General features: G+C 40.0%; 2 protein-coding genes and 1 pseudogene across 10 annotated transcripts in view; 1 reads left to right on the top strand and 2 right to left on the bottom strand.

Annotated features, from left to right (window-relative positions):
- Window positions 1–7,881, bottom strand: part of LOC139563530 (uncharacterized) — a 54,763-nt gene extending 46,882 nt beyond the window's left edge. Inside the window, exons 1-3 of one of the 3 annotated variants that reach the window (XM_071382261.1) lie at window positions 7,761–7,881; window positions 6,047–6,216; window positions 427–550 (exon numbers count right to left, since the gene is read on the bottom strand). In XM_071382261.1, coding sequence (XP_071238362.1) covers window positions 427–550; window positions 6,047–6,216; window positions 7,761–7,774 — 308 coding nt within the window. In that variant the 5' untranslated portion in view covers window positions 7,775–7,881. Of the gene's footprint in view, window positions 1–76; window positions 551–6,046; window positions 6,217–6,414; window positions 7,321–7,760 lie in introns of those variants that run through there. The other 2 variants (XR_011672581.1, XR_011672582.1) reach the window with 2 other exon arrangements.
- Window positions 7,882–8,217: 336 nt separating this feature from the next.
- On the top strand, window positions 8,218–9,177 carry LOC139563758 (mitochondrial import inner membrane translocase subunit Tim9-like; annotated as a pseudogene).
- Window positions 9,178–11,192: 2,015 nt separating this feature from the next.
- The window catches only part of LOC139563526 (AT-rich interactive domain-containing protein 4A-like), a 52,769-nt gene continuing 51,631 nt past the window's right edge, over window positions 11,193–12,330 (bottom strand). For all 7 annotated transcript variants that reach the window (XM_071382258.1, XM_071382257.1, XM_071382254.1 and 4 more), the window contains one exon: window positions 11,193–12,066. In XM_071382258.1, coding sequence (XP_071238359.1) covers window positions 11,963–12,066 — 104 coding nt within the window. In that variant the 3' untranslated portion in view covers window positions 11,193–11,962. The remainder of the gene's footprint in view (window positions 12,067–12,330) is intronic.

Consider the following 12,330-nt stretch of genomic DNA (forward strand, 5'->3'; position numbering starts at 1 on the left):
TATAATTGCACACAGAGTCCATGAAACTTTTAGGCTTGCCAGAACAAAGGGCTTCAATACTTATTGACTCAAGACATTTCAGCTTTTCATTTTTAATTAATTTTTTAAAAATTCAAAAAACATAATTCCACTTTGACATTATGGGGTATTGTGTGTAGGACAGTGACAATACATATCTATTTGATCAATTAAAAAGTCAAGGGATGTGAAAACTTTCTGAAGGCACATTACAATGTAAAAAATAAGTCAAATATTTATTGGCTAAACATTATGAAGAATAAGTATCATACAACTCTTTTTAAAGTGCACAATGCCTCAGGTATGGTACCAATGCATGTTTTTGTTTGGGAGGAGGAAATAGTCACATAGCCAATTATGTTTTCAAATCGTGAAAACATGACAAACAATATTTTTTCCCCCTCTTACCTGGACTGCACTGTTTGCAGGTTGCAATCGGTGGGTGTTGCTATGGCAACCCTAAGAAAACTGCTGCTGCACACCTCTGGCTGCCAAGCTGCTGCTGTTGTTAGAGAGGGCCTCCAGAAGTTTCCTGCAGAGACAGAGAGAGAAAGCAGCAATCAGCCACCTGCCTCAGCTCAGATCAGCACTTTATATCTCCCTTTCTCTCAGTATTCCACACATGGACACAGTCATTCAGATCACACAATGAGCTGATTGCTTCACAGAGCCTCCTGGGTTTCTTATTACATTTTCATCACAATCTCTTCTGTAGAGATTTTGCTATGCTACATTGTGTGTTCATGTTCTAGCTTTAAGATGTGTCACACAGCAAATGTATCAATATTTATTGTTGGATCCAAATGGCTTTTCTCTCTAAGCTAGCTAGTCAGATGGATGATACTGGTTGTATTTAGTCATTGTCATCAATGTATTGGAATGTTTAGTATCAACTACTCTTCCTGGGGTCCAAACATAATTACATCAGAACAAAACAGCCTACATCAAATATAATACAAGACAGTACTCCAATTACACATTTACAATATCAAATGTACAATACAACAATAGTTGAGTGAGTTAGAGTGTGCATGTTGGTGTTGGTGTTAATTTGCCATAGTATCTTTTCATCAGCTCAGTGAAAACAGTTAAATAAACAGATGGATGGTGCACTCCAACAACAGACAGTCAATCTGTCAGTCTGCAGGATGTCCAGCATAAACATTTCCTCTGGTCAAAGGTCAAATGGGTCATAGGAGAACGGTCTCTTCCCACTAAAACAATGACTACCATATATACTACTGGTATGTTGAATCAACGTTGGACAAGTAGGAAGAAAACCAATTGAATGGTATTGTATTGTATTCTTAACACGCTCCTGCATCCCAGTTTTTACAGCCATGTGTCGTCTTTTCCAAGTCCAACGTCTGCTGATATTTCCAAACAAATTCCCAAACCACTTTTACAGCTGCTTAGCCCAATGACGTCAGACAGATACATTGTTTACAGCTGGAAAATATCACATGTATTGTTGCTGTGGAAACAAACTGTATTCACCAACACAATAAATATAATGACTCTGAGTAGAGTCAAGTGCCTATTACAATGTCATTATGGCGGGATGTTGTGTGACTAGGGTTGCAAAATTACGGGAACTCTCAATAAATTACCTGGTTGGAGGATCCAGGTTGCCTGCTTATGCCCTCCTAATTCCGTGAATTCTCCAACTGAGATTTTGGGAAAACCAGGGAATTTATTGAAAGTTCACAGTACTTTCAACCCTATGTGAGCAAATACACAAATAAACAAAGCAATATACTTGCTAAACATCTGGAAGAATTCTGCCTACTCATTTCAAACAAAGCAACATTGAGCATAGGTCTATATATGGCTTCCACACAGTGGAATTCCTTTTCTTTTAGTTCCGTACCTGGTCATCTTGTTCAACAGACACTTCCTCATAATACAGGAGTCAGACATGACTCTAAATCCTATCTCTCAGGGGCTGTAATGGAAGCTCGGAATCCAATCAATGATAAGGGTTCAAACCGAATGGTGGATTTGGCTGATGGTAACTAACTAAACTACATTTATTAATGGGTCACTGGGAAGAAAGTAGATGTTACCAAATACATTAACACATTTCCTTTGCTTATCATAAATGTGTTTTCCGCTGGTTCAATGAGTCTACAAAAGCTATCCAAAATTCAGACACCGGTGAAGTCACCGTTAGGCTGCTGTGTTCTTATTCAGACAAGAAAAGCAATTACCTGGACTGCGTCCCAATTGGCAGCCTATTCACTACATAGAGCTGTGGTGAAAAGTAGTGCACTATGGGCCCTCGTCAAAAGTAGTGCATTATATAGGGGATGGGGTGCCGTTTGGGAGGCAATTACCTCATTTGATCTGGCGCTGTAACAGGCTTAGAGGAAAGACCCCTCAGAGGAGACGATTAGGCCGTGTAATTCATCTGAATTAGGTCCAGGCTGACAGATGAATGCTCCAACTGTGCGTGTGTGTGCATGTTGTTATGGCTGGGACTGATTCTGTATGTGTCATGACTGATGATGAAATACTTGATGACATCACATTTTAAAAATAGGAGATTACCGCCCGACTGTTTCTTGAGGACACTTGGAGATGTAATGCAGTGTGTTCCAGTCAGATTGCTTAATGTTAAATCAATAATGAGAATAAGACTATGGCAACTACAACGCGAGACAGGTAATATGAGGCATTCATGAGCCAGAATTCAGCTACATCTAGCTAGTCCCTCTACATTTATGAACAGAAATCAGATACCATGGGTCTCTGGGTACCAAATCAGATTCCATGGTCATCATGATTGACGAAGGAACTGTCCTCACTTGTGTTTGTCGATTTCTATAGTGAGATTGATCAAATATTGAAAATGAATAGATTCTAAAAACAACGCTTCACACATAACCCTGGTCTTCTCAATCTGCAATTATCTTCTAGTGTCATTATGCCAAAAGGGTTTACATAATGTAAAAAAGTATGTTCTGTTTTGTACAGACAATGTGAGTGACAGCAACCAAGTGACCTGAATCATATAATTAAGTGGCCTGAATCATTCAGGGCATGGGTTGTTTCACATATGGTTTGATGATGTGTTGAGAAACAAAGGCATGGACTAAAAATAGCCAATCCCCAAAGTGAGCGCAGTCTGGCAGCTGTAGAGTTAAAACTAAAAAGAGAGAACGAGAGGTGCAAGGAGGAATAGAAATAGCATGGTTGCCATGACAACTGGCTTAGAGGTACTACCAGATACAAAATGGTGCCCCTTCAGACATCTTATAGCATAACGTACTCCTTCTCCTTTAAACATGCACTAATCATTACAATAACCAGAGAGTCACACCACATATGTACAGTACATCACTGTTGTACCCAGCCATTCACAGTTCATAAACATTTAAGTCCATCTTGAACAAACTAAATCGACAGTAATTGCAACCAAGTAATGATCAATTGTGATCTTCAAGAAAAGGACTATATGAACATATATTGTGACCTGACCAAGTCAATTAAAAAATATATGGACACATTGGACAGACAGTTATTCGATACAAATGTCAAATGCCTGTAACTGATTCAGTGCATTCCCTTATCAACACTGTTGTGTCCCTCTGGCTGCATTGCTGGCTGTATTGTTTAGGGAGGCTGATCTAGTAACACTGGTCAGTTGGCCAAACAAAGCAAGGGTATCGAGTCAATCTTACAAGACTAATGCATTTCCCAATTCTCTCTTACACCCCCCCCACACACACACACTCAGTGATCCATACACAGACACACAAACTGATGCTTTCTGTGCCATAATTAACTCCATTCTCACCCACACATCCATCACCATGGTCACTAAGCAGCACAGCTCCACTCCTGAGAAAGCAATTCCACATTGGTGTGTGTGTGCATGTTTGTGTGAGAGAGATTGGCGAGCAGCACCATTCTAGAGGGAGGCCGATTAGATTCAAGGGGAAGATTGTCCAAGGCTCTCACACAGGTGTAACAGAGAACCAGGCACTGACATTTCCTACCAAACATGTAGCCTGCTGCCTGCACACAAATTACAGTTCAACCGAGGACAAAGGAGGAGGAGGACAAGCCAGTAATAGCCTAGGCCTGTGGTTGAATGACAATGGATAGAATAGTAATACTTATACAGCCTTTCTGTTGTTGTCAGACATCAACAATAACTAATTTCTTCAAACCTGGGGCTTTTCAAATAGGTTTCTTATTAAGGATCACCTCCACATCAGTAAAAACATTATTTTCTACCTTTAAAAAAAGCCAACCATTATTTCACAAAGTATTTCAAGAGGGTGGGGTTATCAATAAACTAAACTCCATTGTATTTCTATTGAACACTGAAGGGCATTGTCTGTCTATTTGCACAGCTGTGCACCAGCCAGTGACATTTGTTTTCACCTGAATGGTTTCATGCTTAAAGGCCCAGTACAGTAAACAAAATAGATGTTCCTGTGCTTTATATACATTTCCAAACTATTAGGTTGGATTAATAATGGGAAAAATTATGATAATGCCCATTTAGTGTAAGAGCTGTTTTAAAGATCGCCTGAAATTTCAGCCTGTTTTGGTGGGATGGAGTTTTGGACTGCCTGGTAACATCACCAGGCAGCAAATGAGTTAGACCAATAACAGCTAATTTTCAATTTTTCCCCATCTCCCACTCAGACCACTCCCAGACAGTCCTAGCAAAATTCTTGCTTGAGAAATTGCTATTTGCTAAGAAGCTATTTTTGTTTATTTTTGACCATTTTAATTGAAACAATCACAGTAAGGTACTTATTATTACCCAGACATTATTTGATATTGAGATAAAAACAGCTGCATTTGGACCTTTAATTGAGTTTTACACCAGAAGAGAGGAGCATACCTAATTTTCCCATGTAACTGGATGGATATTAGCAGCCAGCACAATATAATAGCGGTACAGAGTTCATATATTCATGCCGTGCGGTGTGTGTTTTCCTACTTTACAGTAAATGTGGGCTTTAAAATAGTCAGTGGTGCTTTGTATGGATCTAATTATGATCTCCAATGTTCAGGAGGAGGCTGCATTCCGAAGCTTGTGGCTAGGGAGACGAGAGGGAGACCGAGCGAGGCCCGGCAGCCATTGTAACAATTCCGAGTAGTCTTGGTGCCCGGCCAACAGAGCCAAACACAGGGACATTATGTATGTTTATGACAAAACCAAGACGGAGAATTGAATGGCCGCCAAAACATGAGCTATATGTATTGCACGTGTTTATCGTTGTATCTCACAACATGTTAATAAGCCAGCCGTAGGCCTACTTGTAATGAATCCAATTATATATATATTGTCAGACAATAATTCCAAACATGCATTTGACTTAGTTTAGCATGCAACGCAGTCTGGCTCATTGTACAACGCAGGCTTTCAATTTGGTGGGTAACATTTGAAGATATTTTCTGTAATGCAGATGCTGACAGGTGTGTGTTGACCTGACTGCAATAATGTGGTGAATATGGCCCAGTTGAAATCTGTCGTGTTTGCATCAACATAAAGCGACTAATGATAATGAGAGGTTGCCAAACAGAGGAGTACAGAAGGCAAATGGTTATTAGTTTAAAGAACTGAGGTTGAAAGTAACATGCTTGTCTTGTATTCCATCTCATCAAGAGAGTGAAAAATGGAAATAGCAATCACCAAAATAAACAAGGACAGGAAAAAACTGTGACATTGCAGCCTATTAAACAGTGTTTTCAGATTTTTTGGGTGAATAAACACTTCCTTTTTAGAATCTCCAGCCTTCTGCAAAATCCTGTGCTTCCTACAGAACCAGTAGGTTGGAGTGACACTACTGCCCCCGAGTGGTGAAAATGACTCTTACATCTGTTGGAAATCCATGGCTACATCCGAAATGGCATCATATTCCCTATAGGGCCAATATAGTGCACTCCTTTTGACCAAGGCCCATAGGGCTCTGCACAAAAATAGTGCACTATATGGGGAACAGGGTGCTATTTCAAACCCAGACCATGACAACTTATCAGATGCAAAGACACTTTGATCACTAACCTTGCGCTGTGTGAGGTGTATTCTGTGTCCTCGAGCTGTGCAGCTGTGTAGTGTTCTGGGTGTTCCGGAGTTTAGTGGTGTTCCAGAGTGTGGGCTTTGGGTTGAACCTGCGAGGAGCTGGGGTCTCATACTCCCTCCTTCCCTCCACTGGCTGGAAGGTTCTGGAGAAGCTAAAGTAGGGGAGACAGACAAATATACATTTTTCCACAACTAACTTATAAAAGTAGTTTCCACAAAAATTGACAATAAAGTATCTTATCGTAACTAACCAATGAGGATAAACTTTTTATTTAATAATGACATATGTCAAGGCTATTCTCTTAATTTGTTTAAATAAAGCAAGTGACTAAGGTAACTGGGTAGCCTACCTGTTGCTGGAACCACAGTGGGAGAGTGTGCAGCATCAAGGTGGGTAATATGAATGTGACCGGGTAATACTTGCCTTGCAAGTTGTTAGATAGCTAGATAAACAAACAATGCAGTCGTTCTCTGCAATTTGCTGGTACTAAGACCGCATTCAACGAGCTGTATAAGGCCATAATCAAACAAGAAAATGCTCATCCAGAAGCGGCGCTCCTAGTGGCCGGGGACTTTAATGCAGGCACATTTACATCCGTTTTACCTAATTTCTACCAGCATGTCACATGTGCAACCAAAAGGGAAAAAATCCCCAGACCACCTTTACTCCACACACAGAGCTCTCCCTCGCTAATCTGACAATAATTCCTGTTTACAAGCAAAAACTAAAGCAGGAGGTACCAGTGACTCACTCAAAACGGAAGTGGGCAGATGATACGCTACAGGACTGTTTTGCTAGCACAGACTGGAATTTATTCCGGGATTCATCCAATGGCACTGAGGAGTACACCACCATCAGCTACAGAGAGCGTTTTCACACAGTCATCCAGAACAGCTGGTGCTCCATTTAGCTAGCCTGGTAGGCTCGCGTCTGGGTTCCCCTTTTAGTCGGTAATGGTTGTATTCGGCACGTGACAAATACAATTTGATTTTATCTTAACATGTTTTACTTCCCGCAACATAATTGTTTGTTGACGTTAGGTTGCTAGCTAGTAGGCACCTCTAAAAGGTTGAAAGAACAGCACAGCAAACCAAGTAAGAAGTTGCTAGACCTGTGCTATTTTAAACAATCGTTGGGAAATGAATACAACCTGATGTCAGAATCGAGAAATAACATAGCTTCTACTGTTAGCTACTATGAGACAATATGAAAACACAGCAGCTGTTGCTTACAACAGTAACTTCCGGTCAAGGACATGATCTCGTTCGTGAAATATCTCCATCTGCTGTGCATGATAGGGACTCCACGGATCAGAACATTAACCAAAAAACCCCAAATAGCATTAAACAAAATAATAATTAAACAACCACGGGTGAGAAAGTTAATCCAAAAACACAATATAAGCAGTAACCAACAAAATAATGATAATTAAACAAGTGCGGTTTATATTTATATTGGAATAAAGGGGGGGCTAGCGATAAACATTAGAATGGTACTGAGACATACCTCGTGTCACACCGGAGTTTTTATTCAGTAACACTATATCCACAATTAGAAATTTCAGTTGTTTTCGACAAATTATTTTTCGATTTTGAATGTCATACATATCCACACGAACGTATAAAATATGTAACATTATTCTAGATTTTTTTTTTAAACAATGTCTAATGATTATAGAATATTCTGTAACGTTACCTTTCAAGCCTCATCCACTGCAGTCCCCTTTTCACAACATGTCCTTCGGGAACATGGGTGGCTGAATGACTTCGTTGCTGTGTTGAAGAAAAGGCGATTGTTCATGCATTTTGTGCACACAGTTTGATATCTAAATGTATGTAGTGTTTTCAAAGGCTTAACTGGATCTGCTGGGCTATATAGTTAACCTGTGAACCTTACCAGATCAGCTTGGGAGCTTTTAGCTGCATACTGAGCTTGCTTGCTAACACTACAAAAAGCCTTCAACTATGCAGCTGCTATGAATGTATGGGCAGGTGTCATATATAGCTAGCTAGCTATCTTGGTAATTCAGTACTCCCTATGCTAAGATAGTTATAGTGAACGTACATCATACATAACATGGATAGGGCTGTCATTCAATCAGTTACATCATGTGTGTAACTTCAATCCAACAGAAATCTCGAATTTGACCACCATGGCTGCCCAGGTAACAGGCAGACCAGATTTAAAAGGTATACCGTGAGGATACTTCTCACACACAATTCAATCTGGTTTAATCTGAGTGTTAAATTAATGCATTTGTAAAATATTGTTTCTGTTCACAGTTCAAATAATTTCTTGGCACCTACAACAAACTCACAGAGAACTGCTTCATGGACTGTGTGAAGGATTTTACCACTAGAGAAGTAAAGCCAGAGGAGGTAGGTTGACTTCCTTGATGTTTTCTAGAGTTCCTTCTCAAAACCCATTGAATGAGAAAGTCAGAGTTCACTTCCCTCTGACCTTCTCCTCCAATGGGCTTTGAGAATGATGCGAGGTGTCAATCTCCATTACATTTCCTTTTCCCATACTCATGTCTGAGAAGTAAGTTGTTGTGGCCATCCTTCCAAATCCTGTCTCATCATTGGAGGCTAGGAAGTGGATAATCTCATCCTCCAGAAGGATCTCTTTCTGTAGCAATTGAGCTTGGAGATGAGGTTAAGTATTGGGTAAAATAGGACACAATGTGGTACCATTCCTCCTCAACAAAATGTTATCACTGAATGTTCCTGTATGTTAAAAGTAACATCATACCAGGTTAGCTTCTTTAGTTGGAGTAGAAGCCTTTGCAGTGGACACCAATATTTGAAGAGGTATAATATGTGATGTCATAGAACTGTCTTGGTTTCCCCCTCAGTGAGCTGCCTACAGAAGTACCTGAAGATGACCCAGCGCATCTCCATGCGCTTCCAGGAGTACCACATCCAGCAGAACGAAGCCCTGGCACAGAAAGCAGGTTTAATGGGACCACGGTAGAGAACTACCGCCCTTTAAACATGGACATAACGCCAGCAGGCCCCCATCCAGTCTGATCACAACACGATCTACACACCACCATGAAGCTGAGTCAGCGGATGGCTAACGTACATAATCTACTTCTCAGGCTGATGACTGCTTGGACACTTCTAACCAGAGGGCTGTTATGAGCCCTCACAAGGAAAAGCCTGATCATGATGTATGAGATCATGCTGAGTTTTGATGTGAATTTTTGTTTATTATAGTGTATGTAAGTTATTCTTTGTCTATGTGAATTAAGAATAAGATACTAGCAATAACTTGGGATTGTTAATTGTCCCCTTTTCCTATAAAAATCCATATTTGCAAGTAAATGTCTTGTAACATTGACCATCATCCAGCTGTTCCCTCTTGAGCAACACTCATTAAATAAAATTACCTGGGTATACTGGTAAATTTCCCATTTTGTTTGACCGCTAAACTGTACAGAACAAAACTCTAAACGCAGCATGTAGTGTTGGTCCCACACGCACAAAGTGCGTAAAGTGGCGGTCCTCAGAGCTAGTTTCATCATAGCGCTTGATGGTTTTTGTGACTGCACTTAAACTTTCAAAGTTCATAATTTTCCTCGTTGACGGACTGTCATTTCTCTTTGAGCTGTTCTTCCATATACCACCCCTACCTTGTCACAACACAACTGATCGGCTCAAACACAAGGAAAGACATTCCACAAATTAACTCAAGGCCCACCTATTAATTGAAATGCATTCCAGTTGACCACATGAAGCTGGTTGAGAGTGCAAAGCTGAATCTCAAATTATAATTTTGATTTTAACCCTTTTTTGATTACATTTCATAGTTTTGTCTAAACTTATTCTACAATGTAAAAAATAAAAACTAGAATGACTAGGTGTTAATTTTGACTGGGGGAAATAACAGTAAGCGTTAGGACAGAGGTGGACGCAGAACGTCCCTCGGAGTGTCCGTCCACATGTCAGCCTCTAAAATGATCAGTAATTCACAAGGGAAATATTTAAAAACTTTATTAGAAATGAAGAGCTCTGCTTATTTTACATTAAGATACAAAGACTTTGCTCAGGTAATCTTAATACCTTCTTTCCTTCATCCAGGAATCTGTAGATAAACTTAGCTTTTAAGGAAGTTCTGTGTTTTTCACAAGTCTATAAGGCATAAAAAATGTCAATGTTCTGAATGCTTTCTTGACTCTTCTGTAGGGTTAGTTTCAGACTAATGCTGAAACCCACTGGGTCAGTATATAGTCAGTCTGTGTGCGTGAATGTTTCTACCAACTTGCCATAAAAAAAGCTTTTAATATACCAGTACAAAGATGAGGTTTAAAAAAATAATGTCATTCTTTACAGTTTGTCAAATGTATTTTTCGAATTCATGGTTTTGGAAGCTCTATATACAAAAACAATCGTAAGAAACCTCTGGGCTTCACATACATATTCCTTAAGCAACTTTTATTTATTGGTCAGAACTCATGTCGAAATAAGAATAGATGTTTTAAATTATAACAAATACAAGTACCAAGAAACAAAGTGAAGGCCACCAAATTATTATGGTGTTCCCCAAAAACCATCTAGAAAAAAAAAAAAAAAAAATGTTGAGAAAGTTGAGGGCCCTGTTGAAAATGGGGGAAACATGTACTGCACAGTAGCTACCCAATTGAAACATCACAGTCAAAGTCTGCTTTTAGATGAGCACACAACATTCTTTCAATATCAGAATTTCCCATTGTCCAAACTGTGGAAGGTTCGTGTCTCTATATTGTAAAAAATACTAAAATGTGTCCACTGACAGAATAAATATATTTAACAATGCAAGAAACCTTTTTTACACAAAATTTCAGGGCTAGAAATCTTTCATTAAATAACTTCACTGTTGTGATATATACTTTTTGAAATTTTCCATACTAAAATAAAAACTCTGCAATTACATATAAAAAGACAATACACTCGCAAAGGAAATTAGTCCACTGAAAACATTCTCCTGTGTTCCACTGTAATAAACCTTTTTCTAATCATTTTTTTTATTACTTTCTTAAAAAGAGATCCAAAAATAGTTTTCATAATTAATCTGTGATGACACACTGCAATAATGGAAGACAACGGCTGCAGTTTTCAGTAAACTACATTCCCTTTCGCAATTGAATTTGTCCCACTTTTCCAAAATAGGGCAATCTGCTGTAACACATGTACTTTGGCAGTTCTGATGGAGCAAGCGAACATAATTGACCTTTTTGCAAACAATGTCCAAGGTGGTTAAGTGACCATTATTAACATGGTGGTTAAGTGACCATTATTAACATGGGTAGGGACCCTTTACATTGTAGGTTACATACATTGTGTATGTCTGGTTCTGCTGATAGACATCATTGATTCATTACTGAATCTAGATTGCTCCCGTTTGGGGAACCAGAGGAGGTTATATCTGTTTCTGACAGAGTAAGAAGAAGAAAAGTGCCATGGACTGTTCAAGGATGGAGAGTGAAGGGGTTTGGCTAGGAGTATCTGGGGTTTGTGGTTTCCTTTACATTCAACTCACGTAGAATCCATTTCCTGACAACACTACAGTAGGTGGACCACAATATCTACAAGGCAGGGAAGTGCAAGAAGTGGGAGTGGCCAAGTGGTGGGAGGGATGGGGGGGGTGAAAGGAGACAGAGGGGGGCAGTCGAGTGCTTTTGGCCGCTGGCTCTGGTGTGTCAGTACGTGGGTACGTCTGAAATGGCACCTCTATGCCCTATATAGTGGACTACTTTTGACGAGGGCCTCTGGTCATTTAACACTGGCTTCTGGTAAAAATATTAGCACTTTAAAGGGAATAGGGTGCCATTTCGGACACAACCGTGTCTCCAGGGAGGCAGCGGGATGGTAGGAAAGGGTAGTCGTCATGGGAACCGTGGGGGAGAAGGCGTGTCATCACCTGCACTCGACAGCCACAGTGTTCTGAGTCGGTGAGGCGGAGGAGGGGCTCATCCCAGTGTCTGACGAGCCAGACGATGTTGAAGCTGTGGTGTGGGACACTGGGAGCGAGAGGGAGAGAGCAGGTTAGACAGCCGTATCCATCTTTCATTATCTGCACAATATTGTGGTGAGCAAAGAGACCATGGAAACAAAGCATACCATTACAATGAAGGAGGGGGAAGAGAGCAGGTTAAACCGCTGTAAGCATATAATAATACTTTGTAGTGCGTGTCAAAATTTGATTAAGGAATCATTCAAAAACAAAAGCATTTCAATACAAAGCTATTCACTGGAACATGACTGAGGACAAGAGTAACATTTGG

The sequence above is a fragment of the Salvelinus alpinus genome, chromosome 34, assembly GCF_045679555.1.
Source record: "Salvelinus alpinus chromosome 34, SLU_Salpinus.1, whole genome shotgun sequence".
Lineage (NCBI taxonomy): Eukaryota > Metazoa > Chordata > Actinopteri > Salmoniformes > Salmonidae > Salvelinus > Salvelinus alpinus.